The following is a 19201-nucleotide window of genomic DNA, read 5'->3' as shown; positions in this document are numbered from 1 at the left end:
AACTTCAACTAGTCACCAAACATTAATCACCATGCAGTTTTTCAGTGCACGCAACAATGTATGAATAAGAAAGTTTAATCAGTTGACATCGACTTCAGACTTTAAAGGCATCAAGAATATTTGGTGAGCCTCTGTTTGATTCAACGGATTCGGATCATTGAAATTTGATTCAACGGTTGAATTTATTATAACTTTTAAAGTGAGCCTCTGTTTGTAGTTGTTTGATCAAATTTCAATAGCACAGATTCCTTGATTTGATGAATTATGAGGAAAGAATTCTTTAACGAAAAACTCACGATACTATTCACTTTAACGAAAAACCACATTTTTATACTAAAAAGTCAAACCTGGTACTATTCACTTTACCTTTTATTTTGTCCTTATCATTAAAACTCAAAATTTTCACACTTTTTTCATTAATTTTTCGATCTTTTAATTGTAACCTAAAGAAGGAACAGATATGCACACATTGTTCATGACTGATGGGTTTGGTGCGGCTTTTTGCTTTTTACTTTTTGCTTTTTGCACATCATAGAATAATCCACTTTTCAAATTCGCACGCAAGAGAGAAGTAAAAGAAAGAACGCTTAATTTTGAAGTTAAAGAAAGCCCAGCACCAGCAGAAAGACAACTTCTTTATATATAAGCAATTCATGAAGTACCTCAAACGCCACGCTGTCATTGAGATTTTTGTTCTGCCAAAGAAGCAGGCTAGTAAGATCGCTATAGCTAGAGATCGATCGATCGAAGCCTCACTATATGTCATCTCAGAGCGTTCGACTGATTATTCAGGACCGTTATGTAAGTTTCATCATGCTATTTATATAGAACCCTAATGAATGTATATGCATGTATTTCAAGATTAGTTTGATCGTTAAGCGAAGTGAATGGATCCTATCTTTGGTCTTAGGATGTTTAACAGGATGCAAATTATGATAGAGCGCTACTTAATTTCATGTTAATATGGTTTTGATGATCTCGTCACTTCCTCATGTTTATGGCCTTTTTCTACGTAAACTTCATGAAAGTTACAATATGCATGGTAAAACAAGTGTGTGGGTGTACTCCGAAATTGTTGGAATTTCAGACAAAATAATACTGGCTAGCCAATCAGGCAATCATGATTACCATATGGTTGTGGTCATCAAAGTGAAACCTAACTTCCAAATTATATTTTGATAGAAGTGGCGATGAGTTCACACTCATGGTTATAAAATTAATAAGGTGACAGAATTAACCTTATTTGTTGAGTGGACTAGTCAACTGTTAAATTAAAACAGAAGCACTCAAATTTTTACCCTAATAGAGCATTCACATAAGTTCGCTCGAGGTTTCGAATTCGATTCTCCTCTCCCAGTATCACTAAAAACATTGCAAGTACAGCCACACATAGGTTAGAGGCTTAATTAGAGCAAATCTCTGTCATCTTTTTGCTCCAATGAGCATTTTCTGGCATTACTAAATTGTAATTTATGTCAAAATTAACTTAAACAAAGTGTCTGAGACCCCAAAAAAATTGTCATTTGCGTAGTATATTGTATTGAACCTTTTCCGCAAACAGGTGGTCATGGATAATGGCATACTCCAAGTTACGTTATCAAAACCAGATGGAATTGTTACCAAAATACAATACAATGGCATCGACAATTTGCTCGAAGTTCTTGATGAAGAAGTAAATAGAGGGTATATATACTTCACCATGTAACTGCTTATAGTTGTTTTCTTCGTTCATGATCAATGTTGAAACAGTACCAAAATTAGGTATGAACAGTTTTACTTATACTAAAACTTGGAAATTTGAAGGTATTGGGACCTTGTTTGGAGTGAAGCAGGAAGTGTGGGCACAACCGGGACATTTGATGTGTACGTAATACTACTCTACTATTAATGCGTTGATAAAACTAGATATAAATCTATCTAGTTTTGCAGGCCCATTGGACTAAATCCTTAAAGGGGAAATGTGGCAGAAAAAAAAGGTCCATTGGACCTAAATCGATAAGAAAATGAATTGTACTAAATCCAATAGCAGCTAAAGCTTTGGACTTAATCTAAGAGTCTTTAAATTATTGATCTTTACATCTCTTGTATCAAATCGTTTAGTCAACACTACAAGAAAAGTTGCCAATAGCCGCTAACATATTAGTGGTATAAAATGAGGTGGATAAAACTCTATCAACGGCTAAAGGTGAACATTGCCTTTACCCATCTCATTTTGTACAATAATGCTAGTGGCGATATTGTCAACTTTTCTTGTAGTGTTCGTGGCTTCTCTTCTAAGCAATAATTGTGGCTCCTGTACAGGATTAAAGGGACAAAATTCAAGGTTAGAGTGGAAAACGAGGAACAAGTAGAGATCTCCTTCACAAGAAAGTGGAATCCGTCTCAAAAGGGAGAAGTTGTCCCTCTCAATATAGATAAAAGGTTTGATAATTCATGTAGTTCTTAAGAAATGAAAATCTTGAACTAATAATCGAGTGTCACAGTCTTGATAACATGACATTACATTTTGCAGATTTATAATGCTTCGTAATTCTTCAGGCTTCTACTCATATGCCATCTATGAGCACTTGAAAGAATGGCCTCCTTTCAACCTTCCACAGACTAGGATTGTCTTCAAGCTCAGAAAAGAAAAGTAGCGAAAACTTTCTTCATTGTTTTCTATCTATAATCAAGTTAGCTCTATAATTTGTAGTGGTTGTTATGGACACTTAAAAATAGTAATCCAAATAGTAATCGTTGTTCCTCCGTAGTGCAAAGTATGAACGCAAAATGATTATTTTTGTTAAAAATTGCGATTCCTTGCAAGAGATCATATTTCAGCATCGCAGCACTACGAAATCTTGATTCAAATAATGTAACGTTAACAACTTTTGTATATAAGCTAGTATGTTATTTACTGGTAATACTAATTGACTGTCTTTAATATTTTTGGTGGGTGATTTATCAGGTTTCACTATATGGCCATAGCAGATAACAGGCAAAGATACATGCCCCTCCCTGACGATCGATCATCTGAGAGAAGTCAAGCCCTAGCTTACCCTGAAGCAGTCCTTCTTGTCGATCCTATAGAGCCAGAATTCAAGGGAGAGGTAAATCTATCCTCCTCTATAAAGAGGTCTAGCTACTAGCTAGGGTTAATTACGAAAATATTCTTGAACTTAATTGTATCAGAGTTCAAGACTAGGGTTTATCGTTGGTTTAGTAAGGTTAGGGTTTACCAAATTTGTATACAGAAGTTTTTTCGAAAATAAGTACAATATTTATTAATAATAAAAAAAATACAATTGCAAATTGTAGGTGGATGATAAGTACGAATACTCATGTGAGAACCAAAACCTGCATGTTCATGGTTGGGTATGTATGGACCCACCCGTCGGCTTTTGGCAAATAACGCCCAGTGATGAATTTCGATCCGGTGGACCTCTCAAACAGAATCTCACCTCCCATGTTGGCCCCTATTGCCTTGCGGTAAATGACATAACTTGTTGCATGCAACGGCAAAGCTATGAATTTAAATAAGGGTGAACTAATTCAATTTTCTTAAAATATGAGTGGTGAAATTTAAACATTGAGGGTAGGCTAAATTTTTGTTTTGTGCAATAAAGACCATAGCATGCTTTATCTTAACAGCGAACAATTTCATCTTTTAAAACTTGGGGAGTGCTAGAGGCCAGGGCAGTCACTAGTTGGCTCTGCCCTTGGTTGCATCCATCGACAACAAGCAGTGTTACAAAATACAAGATACACATCTCATGTCGAAAACTTAACAGAATAGAATATTTGAAAAAAAATCTACAGAATTAACTATATTATACTTTATTTCTTCTTAGAAATAAGTTGATTTATATTGTTGAAAATACAAAGCAGATGTTTCTTAGCGCTCATTATTCAGGAGAGGACCTAGTACTGAAGCTGAAACCAGATGAGCCGTGGAAGAAAGTTTTTGGCCCTGTATTCATTTATCTTAATTCTGCGTCCGATGTAACTGATCCATCACCACTTTGGGATGATGCAAAAAAACAGGTCGACCTTTTTTCTTCTAATTTAAACAAACTCTAAACGTATTTATATTCATTTATGTTCAAAAAATTCAAAGACTAATAACTAATAAGTAGCTAGAACATTTACTTTGGATATTCAGATGATGACAGAAGTGGAAAGCTGGCCTTACAAGTTTCCTGCTTCCAAGGATTATCCGCCGCCGGATCAACGGGGTAATGTTAAGGGTAGAATACAAATTCTGGATAGGTACTAGTACTTAACCCAAATAAAAACACCTCGTGATGTAATATTACTTAAGCTAACTAATTAGTAGATTATTGGAAGTATATAGATATCATGAGAATTGAATATAGAGTCTTTTATTCCCAGTTTTTGTGAAATTCGTCCAAAACTATACTTAAATCTATACATGTCTAGGTATGTTAGTAAAGATCGCATACCTGGAAACGGTGCGTATGTAGGCTTGGCACCACCAGGAGACGCTGGATCATGGCAAAGAGATTGTAAGGTGATTTGTTTTCTCAACTTTATAACCGAGCAAGTACTGTTTTCCAAGAACTCGAAAAACAGGAACTAGTAGGAAAGAGTATTGCAACTCAATTGGTTGACAATGTTTGCATTTTATATATCAGGGCTACCAGTTTTGGACTAGGGCAGATGAGAAAGGATATTACTCTATAGAGAATATACGCGAGGGTGACTATAATCTCTATGCATGGTGTCCTGGTTTTATCGGAGATTATCGATATGACGCAACTATTAGCATAACCGCAGGTCTCTCTCATATTTTTCTCTTCCAGAAGACTTGATGAATTACCGTTAAGATCAATACTTTAATATATGTCTAATATAATAAGCAGGTTGTGATATTGATGTGGATGATATTGTATATGAGCCTCCAAGAGATGGACCAACGTTGTGGGAAATTGGCATCCCTGATCGTTCTGCTGCTGAATTCTATGTTCCTGATCCTAATCCAATGTATATCAATAAACTTTATGTCAACCATCCTGATAGGTTAGTTTTCGAGCTTGGTTAACTGACCACTCCATCTCTATGGAATTTAAATTTAGCCACAGCAATCTACATCTGACTACTACAGTACTATAGTACTATAGTACTATAATAGTCCGTGAACGTATAAGCAATTATACATCACAGATAAATGTTCTCTTGCCAGACATCTTTGGCAAAGATAAGTTGGCTAGTTGCCACCATTCATCAACTTGATTTTGGCTTTTGCCTGAATGTGTGATCTAGATTCACAATTAGCTACCAACATAGACATCAGTCTGGCAAGAGAACCAAGAGAAGATTTTGTTGGAAAAGTTAGCAAGTTAGCAATTTGGTTTATTTTTATGTTAGGGTATTCTTTTGTGGTATTTTATGTATTAGGGCTTTCTAGGTAGTAGGATATAGATTATGTTTGCTTTCCTATTAATCGTGAACCCTTTTGTTTCAAGATCAGGTCTTTATAAATACAACTTTTGTGATTTTATAAAGTTTGTGTTCTTGGTTTTAGTCAATAGAATAAGAACAATTTTGCAATGCGTTTTTTTTTCTTTTGTCATCCTTTCATTTGCTAACACATTTTCCTATATGTGTGTGTATGTTCGGTTGAGAGTATTAATCCTACATCGGTGAAAGAAGGGACCCTACACGTACTTATAAATAATTGGTTACTTCCCATATTGCCAGTTGGTTTTATGGTGAAACCTCAACTTTCTTCACATTCCACTACATAAAAGATCTTGAACATTTTCTTACCTACACTTTCAGGTTTAGGCAGTACGGATTATGGGAAAGATATCAAGAGTTATATCCTGATGAAGATTTAATTTACAGCATCGGCACCAGTGACTACACTAAAGATTGGTTCTTCGCCCAGGTTCCTAGGTGGAGTTCTTCCTAACCTACATTGGCTTTACTTTCTCAATGTGTCATTCTTTGTGAGTAGTTAAATTAACAAATAAATTTCAAAATTAAATCCGTAGCCTTAACTTCGAGCCTTTTGTTTCACAATATATAGGAAGAAAGATGATGAAACATATCAAGGCACTACATGGCAAATCAAGTTTCAACTTAAGCATTTCAGTGAAAGTGTTACCCTCAAACTTCGAATAGCCCTTGCCACTGCAAACATTGCAGAATTACAGGTACATGTTATGTGTAGAATTGCATGTAAGTGTAACCAAAGCTCTAACTAATCTGGTTGCTTTTCTTGTTCTTTTCCTATTGAAGATTCGAATAAATGATTCGAAAGCAGACCCTCCGCTGTTTACGACTGGAGTTATTGGAAAGGACAATACAATTGCTAGGCATGGAATCCATGGTCTGTACTGGCTGTATAACATAAATATACCAGGCACATTGCTGGTGGAAGGAGCCAATACCCTATTTCTAACGCAAACAATGAGCACCAGGCCTTTGGCTCCTTTCCATGGACTCATGTATGACTATATTCGTTTAGAAGGTCCATCATCTTCTTCTTCCAGTACCACCTAAATTCTATCTGTGCTTCTTTAATTAACACAAATTAATGAGGATAATATTAAAATTTAATGTATAAATACCTTAAAGTTATCATACTCTCTGGCTATTTCTTATTTCTTATTTGTTGTGTGTTTTATGCACTTGTTGGATCATACGTGAATGCACATTATTTACACATTATAAATAAGTTAAAGTAAGAGTAGTGTTATCCACACACCTATTTTGACTTCTCACACGTCTCCCTTAATTTTCTGCTATCGGATCGAATGAACTGAAAAAAAAAAAAAAAATTCAATTCCTCGTATTTCTTGAAAAAGCAATTCGATTGATGGGATTTGGTATGATACTTATGATATCATCTAAATCGATGATATTTATGGGATTGATATTCAAATATTTTGGGCAAAAATAACATGGGAAATAAAAATGGGTGAATGCTGAACTACCCTAAATTAATTGGTAGGATGTGAAGCAACAATTTTTCTTCTTATATTCTAAGGACAATATAAATCAATTCAAAATTTTAAATTGCAAAATATTCTGCTCAATTATAACAAAATAAAGAAATATGGAACTGTTAGAGCAATTACATTACATTAGGGAGAATTGTGGAGTCTGTTTTTGGTATCCTCAGCGGCATCAACTGCATCAACTTGCATTTTGGCTGTCTGAAGCTCAGCTTCTGTTGCTTCCTTCTCATTCCTTGCTGTCAACTTCTTAGCCTGCTCCAATATCAATCAACCGTCAAAAAAATTAATATCGCACAAGAAAACCCACACCTTTACATACATCCGTTCCAGCCGGTGGCACGGCTCAAATCTGCTTTAACCAATGTGGTTACGCTCACGTCTTAAATACCTAATAAGCCATTAAGGCAAGAAACAAACTAACCTGACCAACGAAGCATGCCTTAACATAACGAAAACCCTCTTGCAATGAAACAGTGAAAGACAAGCAGTCGTTCTTCAGGCGAGACATGATCGAGTACGAGTTTGAGATTAATTTCTTTACTTTGAGCAGTCGGGAGGATTAGCACTCATCCAAAATCCACAGAGAGAGAGTGAAGAGAGAGAGAGAAGTTCAGTAGACGATTTGTTTTGTAGGGTGTGTGCGCAGAGTCTCGAGAGTCGTGGCAGCTAAACAACACATCCACGTCTTAGACTCTTAGCTTCCTCCTTTATTATATGATGGAGTCTAGAAAACCATTTATCTTTAAAAACCCATTAAAGATAAAAACCCATGAATTCTAGGTAAAAACTTGTAGATATCGAAATTTTGGTGAAATAAATGTTGATCAATAATTAAAATTTCAACGTTCACGTGTCAAATAAATTTTACACATACCATGTGACTCAACGAAAAATCGAGAAGCATTAGAAAAGTCATCAAACTTGACACGTGTCAACACTTGGCAGAAATGATTTATTTCATCTGATTATTTAAATCCAAAAAATCAAGTTTTGGAATTCTATAAATAGGAAACTAAGACATTCACTTTGGGGGACCAATTCATAACCAATTCACAACACACCAAAGCCTTGAAGCCTCGAAACTCTAAAGCTCTCAAGCAAATCCCGAAGAATCAAGAAAGCCCTCTTCGTTCTTCGTCAAAATACTCCTTCAAGATCAAGCACCAACGGCCCTTGAAGAAACTTTCACCAATTCAAGATTAAGCCCCAACGACCCTTGAAGAAAGTGTTCATCATTCATCATCCGTTCATCCTGAAGATTAAGCCCCGACGGCCCTTTGGATCAACAACATCAAATCTACCCATTACAAAGATAGAATCAGATGCTAAATTTGTAGAAGAGATTGTAACCCTTAAATCATTAATACAAATATTATTTTGTACACGTGTTCTTATCTCATTCATCGCAGGAATTCCCGTGTTTACAAATTTGGCACGCTCGGTAGGACATTTCTCTACCTCTCATCTCTATCTTTGAATCAAAGAAGGCTCAAGTTGTTCTCGCAACCAATGAAAGGAACAAGAGCGTTATCACCGCAGGTGGTGTCACTTCGGGCGTCACAACTCGAAGCAAGGCAAGAGCTCTTTCTGCCACCACTTCTACCCCTGCATCAACTCTGCCGAAGGAACAAAAGCACCTGAGGCACGAACCTGTGATCACTTTGGCCTCGCTAAGGGCGCCAAGGGAGGAAAGCCCAAGAAATTACTCTGGTTCCATGCCTTTCGATGCTGACTCAAGCAGCATCGCAGCCATGCAAGGCATGACCACTGAAGCGATTTCAAACGATGAGCAGCTGGCTCATATGAATGAAGCGATCGCAAGGATAACACGGATTGTGGAAGAAAAAGACTCATAAATCGTTGGACTCGTTAATCAATTGGATGCATAGCAAGACGAGAAACCAGACCTAAAGGGTAATCCACTAAAGAGATGAGCTGACGAAGAAGATGAGCCTCTGGTGGAGAAAGCCGATGTGAAGCCGGAGCTGGACCAATCAGCGTCACTCATGGGATCTCTCTTTATCCAACAGCTGCAGGAGATGATCGCTAGCACCATCAAGGCACAGTACGAAGGAAGTTCACATGACTCTGTACTATACTTAAAACCCTACTCCAAGAAAATTGACGCTTTAAAGATGCCGATAGGTTATCAGCCACCAAAGTTCATGTAGTTCGATGGAAAAGGAAACCCGAAGCAACATGTCGCCCATTTCATTAAAACCTGCAACAATGCTAGAACAGAGGGAGACTACCTTGCCAAGCAATTTGTACGCTCACTGAAAAGAAATGCCTTTGAGTGGTACACGGACCTAGAGCCTGAGTCCATCACAGCTGGGAGAAATTGGAAAAGGAATTCCTCAACTGCTTCTACAGCACCCGTCGCACTATGAGCATGCTAGAGCTAACGAGCACGAAGCAATGGAGGGATGAGCCAGTCGTGGACTACATCAACCGATGGCGCAATCTAAGCCTCGACTGCAATGACAGGCTCTCAGAGATCTCTTCAATCGAGATGTGCGTCCAAGGCATGCAATGGGGGTTACACTATATCCTTCAAGGCATCAAACCACGGACCTTTGAAGAGTTAGCCACCCGTGCCCATGACATGGAGCTGAGCATTGCTCACCATGAAAAAAAAGAGTCAATCACCAACTTCAAGAAGGACAAGGTGTTTGCCCCAAATGCAGATAAAACTGGGAAGAAGCCCGCTAAGGAAGCTTTTACTGTCAACACCGTGCCCATCAAGACCTCATCCCCGCCTATCAAGATCTCTTCCAAAACCAAAGCAAAGGAGATAAAGAGAGGTGAGCCTCCTCGCACCCAAGACAAGTACAAAAGCACCTTGAGGGAATTGGAGCAGAAGGCATACCCTTTTCCTGACTCAGACATGGATGCAATGTTAGATGACTTGCTGGATAAAAAGGTGATTGAGTTACCAGAATGCAAGCGCCCTGAAGAAATCAATCGCGTGAACGATATCCTAGGTACTGCAAATACCATCATATCGTAAGTCATCCTGTTGGCAAGTGCTTCGTCCTCAAAGAACTCATGAAGCTAGCGCAAAAAGGGAAAATCGAGCTCGACCTCGAAAACATGGCCGCAACACATACTACTACAATTGCATTTGGATCCTTCGATCCGTGCCTCTCCAAGCGACACCTAACCATTCTTATCAATGCTCAAGTTGCACAATACCTTCTGCACAACCATCACTGGGGGCAAACGAACAAGATGCACATACAGATAATGAAGAAGGATGGACCTTGGTGACCTTAAAAAAAACAAGGAAACCAAAACCACAAGTCACAAGACCAAAGGTGGAACAAATGAGAAAGCACCATTGCTGCAACAGTAGGAAGTCCAAAAGAAACGTAAAAGCTGCTAAGCCAACGTATGCTGGGGAATCTATTGAGCAAGAGCCACGCATTCCTATCTCCTTGCACAAGTACTTCCCGAAGAAATCAATTGCGTGAACGATCCTAGGTACTGCAAATACCATCATATCGTAAGTCATCCTGTTGGCAAGTGCTTCGTCCTTAAAGAACTCATTATGAAGCTAGCGCAAAAAGGGAAAATCGAGCTCGACCTCGAAGACATGGCCACAACACATACTACTACAATTGCATTTGGATCCTTTGATCATGTGCCTCTCCAAGCGACACCTGATCATTCCTATCAATGCTCAAGTTGCACGATACCTTCTGCACAACCATCGCCGGGGGCAAACGAACAAGATACACATACCGATGATGAAGAAGGATGGACATTGGTGACCTTAAAAAAAACAAGGAAACCAAAACCACAAGCCACAAGACTAAAGGTGGAACAAAGGAGAAAGCATCATCGCCGCAATAGTAGGAAGTCCAAAAGAAACGTAAAAGTTGTTAAGCCAACATATGATGGGGAATCTATTGAGCAAGAGCCACGCATTCATATCTCCTTGCACAAGTACTTCCCGAATGACTTCTTCCAACAGTGCACTATCGCTACATGTCACATAGTCAAAGTAGAAATGGAAGAGCCTGTCCTAAACCTGAAAGTGTAAGCAAAGTTATCGCCACTGAGGGAGAAAAAACTCTCATGCTCGAAGAAAGTCTACCAACACACTTTAGCATCAAGGAAGCGCTACGATTACCAAAGAAGATGCGAAGAGCATTGGCTTGGCAAGTCCTGACGATCACGTAGTGCAAGAAAGCAAGAACGAAGGCTTGAAGCTTCGACCACATGAATGTGCCACATGCTGTGCCATCGAAGACGCAATCCATTTCACCGACGAAGACTTGCTGCTAGGATCCAAGCCTCACAACCGTCCTCTCTTCGTCTCTAGGTACGTAAGGGAGCACAAAGTCAACTGCATGCTTGTGGATGGTGGATCAGCTATAAACATCATGCCAAAGTCAACAATGACTACAATCGGCATCAAGGCGGATGAACTGTCCCTAAGTCGTCTACTAATCCAAGGTTTTAATCAAGGAGGACAAAGAACAATGGGCATAATCCGAGTGGAGATGACTATTGGTGAACTCAAGTCAAGTACGATATTCCACGTGATTGATACAAGAACTTCTTACGGTTTGCTCTTAGGAAGGCCTTGGATCCATGCGAATGGAGTAGTACCGTCCACCATTCACCAATGCTTAAAATTCTACCGAGAAGGAGTGAAGGTGATCTATAACGACACTAAACCATTCACCAAAGCCGAATCACATTTCGCAGACGCCAAGTTCTACATGGATGAAGACATGGTGCCCGAAGCTCTTCCAAAAAAGATCAAATCCACGGGCAAAGCAATACCTAAAAATCAGGAGTGGCAAGCCATGCCCAAGAAGCAAGAAGAAGAAGCTATGCCGTCTTCAAGCAAGAACGATGATGAGCTTTCTAAACCTGAAACAACCAAAGGGAGCAGGACGCCCTCAAATGGACCAAACACACCCGTCTTCCAATACATCCCAATGTCGAGAAGAAAAAATGGTCAATCTCCATTCAAAACTAGAGCAAGCAAAGCCGATGCACAGCGGCACAAGAATAATGTAAAGTTGCTCAAGACGAATGCAATTTTGCCTCTAACACAGCTAGGCGACGCTAAGGTTGCAAGATTACCACAAGGCTTCGTAAAAGCTCTACCAAAGGGGGTGGAACCAAGCTTTCTCCCAACCAAGAGGACCGAATAAGGTTTTAATCCAAACGCCTACAAACTCATGTCGAAAGCTGGGTACGACTTCACTTCTTCTTCGAATCCTGGAAAGAAGGTTTCAAACACCGTCAACAACAAAGAACGTGACCTCACCGAGACTCAAAATAAGTTGAAGAAGCATGGTTACAGAGTTAACAACAACAAAGCTGGACTTGGCTTCACACCAAATGCACCCGTGAAGATTTCAAGCAAAGAGAAAAATGTTAACACTCAACACATCAGCGTGAGCATTGAACAAGATCAAGAGGAGCCTAAATCTGCCCCTCGAACGTTAGTCTTCAATAGGATGAATCATTCAAGACCCAGAACATCAACACTTGATCGCATTGGTGGTCAAAACCAAACCTCCGTCTTCAAGAGGCTTAACAGGCCAACATCCCAAAGCTCTGTTTTTTAAAGGTTGTCAAAACCTAAGAAGCAAAGCAACACGGCTAGCTCTCCTCCTCGACAGTCAGCTTTGGAAAGACTTGAAGACAACACGGCTAGCTCTATTTTTTAAAGTTTTCTGGAAATAGGGAAACAACGTCAAAGGAAGAAAAGCTCGAGAGGCTAGCAGAAAAAGGTGATATTCGAAACTCAATTCCTTTAAGGATGAAGCGTCAAGCAATCTTGGAGGTTGACACAAATAGACCACTGAAAGTAAGAAGGCGCACCATCATCCACACTGGACAATCTTCATGCCAATAAGCCCAAGAGGACGACACTAAAAAGGAGGTCCAAGACATCTTCCCCATCACGATCCAAAAAGACAAAGGGGATGAAATCCCTAAGGAAGACGTCACTTCTGGCTCTTTCGACTCAAAGTCGTCGCCTCAACTGCTGGGGCATGTTCCAAGTCAAGCGAAGTTGAAGGATGGACTCATGTCGCTTCAAAGAAATTACACATGAAGCCTACGTCGCATCCACAAATTCACCAGTCGAAAAGGGGGCAAGAAACCATTATTAATACACTTTCAAGCCTGGATGAAGCTGAGATTGACAACATGATCGAAGGTGATCTAATTCAAGAGGTCATGGACTCAAGATGAAACTTAAATGTTACCTTTAAAAAAATCAGGGGAACTCCGCGCTTGCATAGATTTTTGTAACTACAACACCCGAAATGACTACTCTGAAGAGAAAGTCCAAGATGTCTTCCACATCACGATCCAAAAAGGCAGAGAAGACGAGATTCCCGAAAAAGATGTCACTGTTGCGCCACCACAACTGGAGGATGAGGGGCAAGCCACGGTTGATGATCTCAAGGAGCTCAACTTAGGCATAAAAGAGGAGCAGAAACCTATCTTCGTAAGTGCGCTGTTAAGTGCGGACGAGATAAAGGAGTACTACCAACTGCTATCAGAGTACAAAGATGTCTTTGCTTGGACCTACAAGGAAATGCCCGACCTTGACCCTGTCATCGATGTGCATCATCTTGCAGTCAAGCCTGGAACGCGACTGATAAAGCAAACTCAAATGCGCTATCGATCCGAGCTCATTCCACAAATCGAGGTAGAGATTGACAAGTTAATCGAAGCAGGCTTCATTCGAGAAGTGCAATACCCCTAATGGATCTCCAACATCGTCATCGTCCTTAAGAAATCTGGATAAATACGTGTTTGTGTAGACTTCCGGGACCTCAATGACGATTGCCCGAAGGACGACTTCCCCTTGCCAATCATCGAAATCATGGTGGACGCAACCACTAGCCATAAGGCACTGTCATTCATGGACGGCTCTTCTAGATACAATTAAATTCGTATGGCTCTCGAAGACGAGGAACTAACAGCCTTCCGCACTCCAAAAGGTATCTACTACTACAAGGTGATACCATTTGGTCTGAAGAACATTGGAGCTACATATCAATGTGCAATGCAGAAAATCTTCAATGACATGCTACACAAAAACGTAGAATGTTATGTAGATGATGTGGTGGCCAAGACAAAGAAAAGATCATACCACTTGAAGGATTTACGAATAATGTTCGAAAGGCTGCGAAAATACAACCTCAAGATGAACCCGTTAAAATGTGCTTTTGGCGTCACCTCCGGAAAGTTCCTCGGCTTCATTGTCAAGCACCGTGGTGTTGAAGTTGACCAATAAAAAATCAAGGCCATTCAAAGCATGCCTGAGCCAAGAAACATGCACGAGCTGAAAAGTCTACAAGGACGACTAGCTTTCATCAGACGTTTCATCTCCAACCTTGCAGGGCGTTGTCAACCGTTCATCTGACTCATGAAGAATGATGTTCCATTTGTATGGGACGAAGCATGCCACAATGCTTTTGAAAGCATAAAAAAGTATTTCTCAAGTCCACCTGTCTTAGGGGTGCCTGTGCTCGGGAAACCACTCATATTGTATATCGCAGCTCAGGAAAGTTCAGTTGGAGCATTCTTGGCACAAGAGAATGAATCCCAGAAAGAATGAGCGCTCTACTACCTCAACCGAACTCTTACCGGCACCGAGTTGAACTACTCCCCAATAGAAAAGATGTGCCTTGCCTTGGTGTTCGCCATCCAAAAGCTCAGGCATTACATGCATGCTTACACTATCCACTTGGTTGCTAAAGCTGACTCGATCAAATACGTCATGTCCAAACTAGTCTTAACAGGGCGACTCGCTAAATGGGCGTTGCTTCTTCATCAGTATGAGATCATCTACGTCCCCGCTAAAGCCGTCAAGGGGCAATCGCTAGCAGACTTTCTTGCCAATCACCCAATCCCAACTGATTGGAAAATCTCAGACAATTTGCCTTACGATGTTCCTAACATGGACGATGTTCTTCGACGAATCTGCACGAGCGGACGAAGCGGGGGCAAGAATAGTATTCATATCGCCATAAAAGCAAATACTACCTTATTCCTTCCAACTGAGCGAATTATGCTCCAACAACGTCGCTGAGTACCAAGCACTGATCATCGCCAAATGGCGATCAACATGGAAATCATAGCTCTCGAGGTATATAGCGACTTCAAGCTCATAATCAATCAACTCTTGACTGAATATGAGGTGAGGAAAGATGATCTTGTCCCATACTTCATACATGGTGAAGGATTGCCTGAAACATGCCAAGCATGGTGAAGGATTGCCTGAAACATGCCAAGCATGGTGAAGGATTGCCTGGAACATGCCAAAAGGTGCTAAGCCTGCCAATTCCACGCTAACTTCATACATCAACCACCTGAGCCATTACACCCTACAGCTACTTCATGGCCATTCGATGCATGGGGATTGGACGTCGTAGGACCAATTACTCCAAAGTCATCTGCAGGAGAATCTTACATCCTAGCTACAATATATTACTTCTCCAAGTGGGCTGAAGCCATACCCCTAAAGGAAGTAAAGAAGGAACCTGTCGTCCGTTTCATCAAGGAACATATCATCCACCGATATGGTGTGCCTTGCTACATCATCACTGACAACGGAAAACAATTCTCCAACCGACTCGTGGACGAGCTCTGCGAGAAATACAAGTTCAAGCAGCACAAGTCTTCCATGTATCATGCTCCGGCTAACGGTCTTGCAGAAGTATTCAACAAAACATTGTGCAATCTCCTGATTAAGCGAAGCATTTTGGGCACACCGGACGACACATAGGACTCCTACCCAAGCTACGCCTTATTCTCTAGTATACCACTCGAAAATCAGATCCCCTCACTAAGAATGGTTATACAATAAGGCTTGACTGATGAAGAGAATGCAAAGCTGCGCCTTCAAGAGTTGGAAGCACTCGACGAAAGAAGGCTCGAAGCTCAACAACATTTGGAATGCTACCAAGCATGGCTATCCAAGGCAGTCAACAAGAAGGTCCGCCCAAGGTCTTTCCAAACTGGAGATCTCGTCCTCGCATTGCATAGGCCTATTATCACAATTCACAAGACAAAAAGCAAGTTCACATCAAAATGGGATGGACCATACGTAATACAAGAGGTCTACATCAACGGCGCCTACTTAATCATGGCAGAAGACAGCTTGCAGATCGATCCCATCAATGGCAGATTCTTGAAGTGCTACTACCCCTAAAACAAACGCCATACTCCTTGCCCGCAAAAGCATAAACTGCGCACGGCACAAAAAAAATGCATTTGAATTACGTTATGACTTGATCCCTCCTCAACAGATGGTACGTAGGCAACTTGAAATGTCAAAACTTCAAGTACAGTCACACCATCTAAAAGAAAAACACTTTGAAGATTGAAGAGCAAATTCAAGAATGTAAATACTTTATTTCTTTGAAAGAAGGAATCGACTCCAAAGCCTTATTACAAGAAAAAAAAACAGAAGATACTATTTGAAAACTATGTCCCTAAAACTACGAAGGCGATCTTCAAGCAAGCCTTCCAAATAGTCTACCTTGGTGGGAGACAAGATGGGCAACCCTATAGTCATGTCTTTCTCTCGTTCTAGGCGCGAAATCTCCTCTTGGTACTGAGAAAACGTAGTTCTCTGCTCCGCGAGAACACTTTCAAGTTGCGATGCTTCGATTACCAACTGCTCCCGCTCTCGCGCCAACGCATCTAGACACACCTAGACAGAAGTTTAAAAAGTCACTGTGACATGATAATCTCTTGAAACAGCTTGCTGAGAAGACTGGACTTGAGCCAGTGACAAGTTTATTGTTGCTAGCTGATGAGCTCTAACATCTGGACTCAACTTCTCCAAGGAAATAGCACGCAAGGAAGAATACTCAGTCGAGGCAGCCATAAGTTCGGCAATCTTGATCTTCAAGAATGAATAATCAACGTTAAGGTTGTCAATCACAAAAACAAGCTTCGACAAATCCTCCTTGAGCAACATAAGGTCTTCCAACGGACACTTAGAAATCCTCTCCTCAATATGGCTCTTGATCTCCATTGCCGCACCAAGACTGATGAGATGGATGAGTCGCTCAGTACCGTTAAGGTTCGACTCTCTCAAAGAGATCTCAGAGCTAGCTGGCAAAGGTGTTGGACGCATGATGGGTTCTTGCATACCTCTACCTACACATGGCAAACTCGGGAAGTTCGGCGGGTTTGGAACAAGCTCTGCACCAAGCGGATCCCCGATCTCCCTGTCTGTAGGTAGGTCGCCTGCAAATAACATCTCCGTATAGGAATAAATATATGCAGTTGCCAAATCAAAAGAACAAGAAGGCCCAACCTAAAGAAGACAAAGAAAGATGTTAGAAACGAAAGCCAAAATGATGAAAGCAGAAGAAATCACGAGAGAAAATGAAGTACATACATCTCTCTCAAATGGCACACGTTCATCGAATTAAGGAGGTATAAACACTTCTTTCTTCTTATGACGAAAATTAACATCGCTGTCAACCTGAGCATCCTCAAGTGGTCGCTTGTTTGAAACTTGTTGACGCTGCTGCAAAATAAATCCATCTTCGTGCGAATTAACTTCATCTCCCGTCTCTTCAGAAGCATTCGGATGTCGAGGAGACAAGCATGGGCGTTGAGGCGCTAAAGCTACAAGTCTATCTTGTAAGGGAGTCGCACTTGCGCAATCAAGAGGTACCAGTTGCATAGGAACCACAGGACAACCCTCTCTCGATATATCATCGCATAAGTGAGAAGAATTGATACCACTTGCCATCTCCAAGTTCTTAAAATGTGCCTTTGACCACCAATGTGCTTAAACACAGGTCACTGGATTACTCTTGAATGCATCATTGGTTGGCAGCGTGATAACAGCATTTATGCATGCATGGGTACAAGACTCCCAATGCATGTACACGGCTTGCAGGGATGCCGATTGGTTATTTTCCTTCAGCTTGCCTGGCACGTTTTGGGCAAAACCAAATTGCCTACTAAAACGGTGGAGACTATATGGCTGAACAATGCATCGGTCTTCTTGCCGCAAAGAAACAAACCTCGAGCGAAGACTTATAAGATAAGACAAGTCTGAGAAGCGGAGATGCGAATTGTCTATGATGCCTCGCCGCACCGAGCCAACTCTCGCTAAGGGGTCCATCCTTAAATTTTCACAACTTTTAAATAACGCTCGCGCCTGCAAATCATCAAGGTTCTTTGCGAAGAGCACACCAAAATACTTCGTCATCAAAGGCCCCAGCTTGGCTCCAGTCAATGAAGAAGGCCTTGACTTGTCAAGAGTCTGACAAAGAAAAATGAGTGCCAAAATATTCACCCAACCAACCATACACATAGTGGTAAGGAAGCACCGCAGCACGATCTTCAGTGCTTGCTGAGTCCGAAACAATGCTCAAGCCCTTGTAAATGTTGGCTAAGACCGGAATAGCAAGGCTAAAAGACTCACATGCAGCCATCTTGCTAGCAACTTTGAAAACTCCAGGATGGACTAAGTTGATGTCGCCTGTTGGGAAAACAAATTTACAAAGCCAGCAAGCTAAGAAAGCATCTAGGTAAGACTCCTCCACATGCTCTGATGCTATGCCAAGATCCTCAAACGCTCTCAACTCGTCAGAAGAGCGGCACCTGGTTGAGCCACTAACATCAGACGAGTCTGAGTCTCCCTTTGGCCTAGTGGTCTTGTTACGGCCACTTTTCTTCAAAAACTTCTTATACCCAAGGTTCTAAAAAACGCTAGTCGCTAGTCTAGCGGCAGGTTGGTGCCTAGCGCCTAGGCGGGGTCTAGGTGGGCGCCCAGACGGCCTAGGTGGATTTAGATAAATTTCTTGTATATCTTGTAAATAAATGTATACTGACATTTATATAAAATAAAAAATATATATATATATATACACACACTTGTATGAAATCCCTAAATAAGATAGTAAAAAATAATAAAATGTGTATCTAACAAGTATAGAAAATCAATAGGACTTATGCTATGAAACGGCCTGACAATCTAATGTTTTTTTAATAGGAAAAAAATTAATAGCACTTGATGCTATGGATGGATTGATAGGTGACAGCCTTTTTTCTTTATAAAAGTCAAGCTAGCTATCCAATTGGATAGAAACAAAACAAAACAAAAATTACATTAAATAATTTGAAAGTGATCACGTGGGTGTGGAAGGAAGAGAGAGAAATTAGTTTTTTCTCATCTTCTTCCTCTTCGCAAGAACACAGGCAACTCATGAAACCCAGAAAAA

The 19201-nt window shown here is 40.6% G+C and overlaps 2 protein-coding genes across 2 annotated transcripts; one reads left to right on the top strand and one right to left on the bottom strand.

The window, feature by feature from the left end:
- Window positions 1–643: 643 nt before the first annotated feature.
- Window positions 644–6608, top strand: LOC103428890 (uncharacterized). The gene is made up of 15 exons (XM_029107247.2): window positions 644–801; window positions 1562–1683; window positions 1804–1863; window positions 2302–2421; window positions 2513–2632; window positions 2948–3089; window positions 3298–3468; window positions 3868–4023; window positions 4142–4248; window positions 4420–4510; window positions 4635–4776; window positions 4863–5019; window positions 5782–5898; window positions 6032–6158; window positions 6244–6608. The coding sequence occupies exons 1-15, from the start codon at window positions 760–762 to the stop codon at window positions 6505–6507; spliced, it is 1938 nt and encodes a 645-aa protein (XP_028963080.2). The 5' UTR covers window positions 644–759; the 3' UTR covers window positions 6508–6608.
- Window positions 6583–7608, bottom strand: LOC114826613 (uncharacterized). Its single transcript, XM_070826506.1, has 3 exons — window positions 7387–7608; window positions 7091–7217; window positions 6583–6766 (listed from the first exon to the last, which is right to left on the bottom strand). The coding sequence occupies exons 1-2, from the start codon at window positions 7471–7473 to the stop codon at window positions 7092–7094; spliced, it is 213 nt and encodes a 70-aa protein (XP_070682607.1). The 5' UTR covers window positions 7474–7608; the 3' UTR covers window positions 6583–6766; window position 7091.
- Between the last annotated feature and the right edge of the window lie 11593 nt (window positions 7609–19201).

This window comes from Malus domestica, chromosome 08 (genome assembly GCF_042453785.1).
Source record: "Malus domestica chromosome 08, GDT2T_hap1".
NCBI lineage: Eukaryota > Viridiplantae > Streptophyta > Magnoliopsida > Rosales > Rosaceae > Malus > Malus domestica.
The sequence above is the reverse complement of the archived record's forward strand: the minus strand, read 5'-3'. Positions and strand labels throughout refer to the sequence as shown.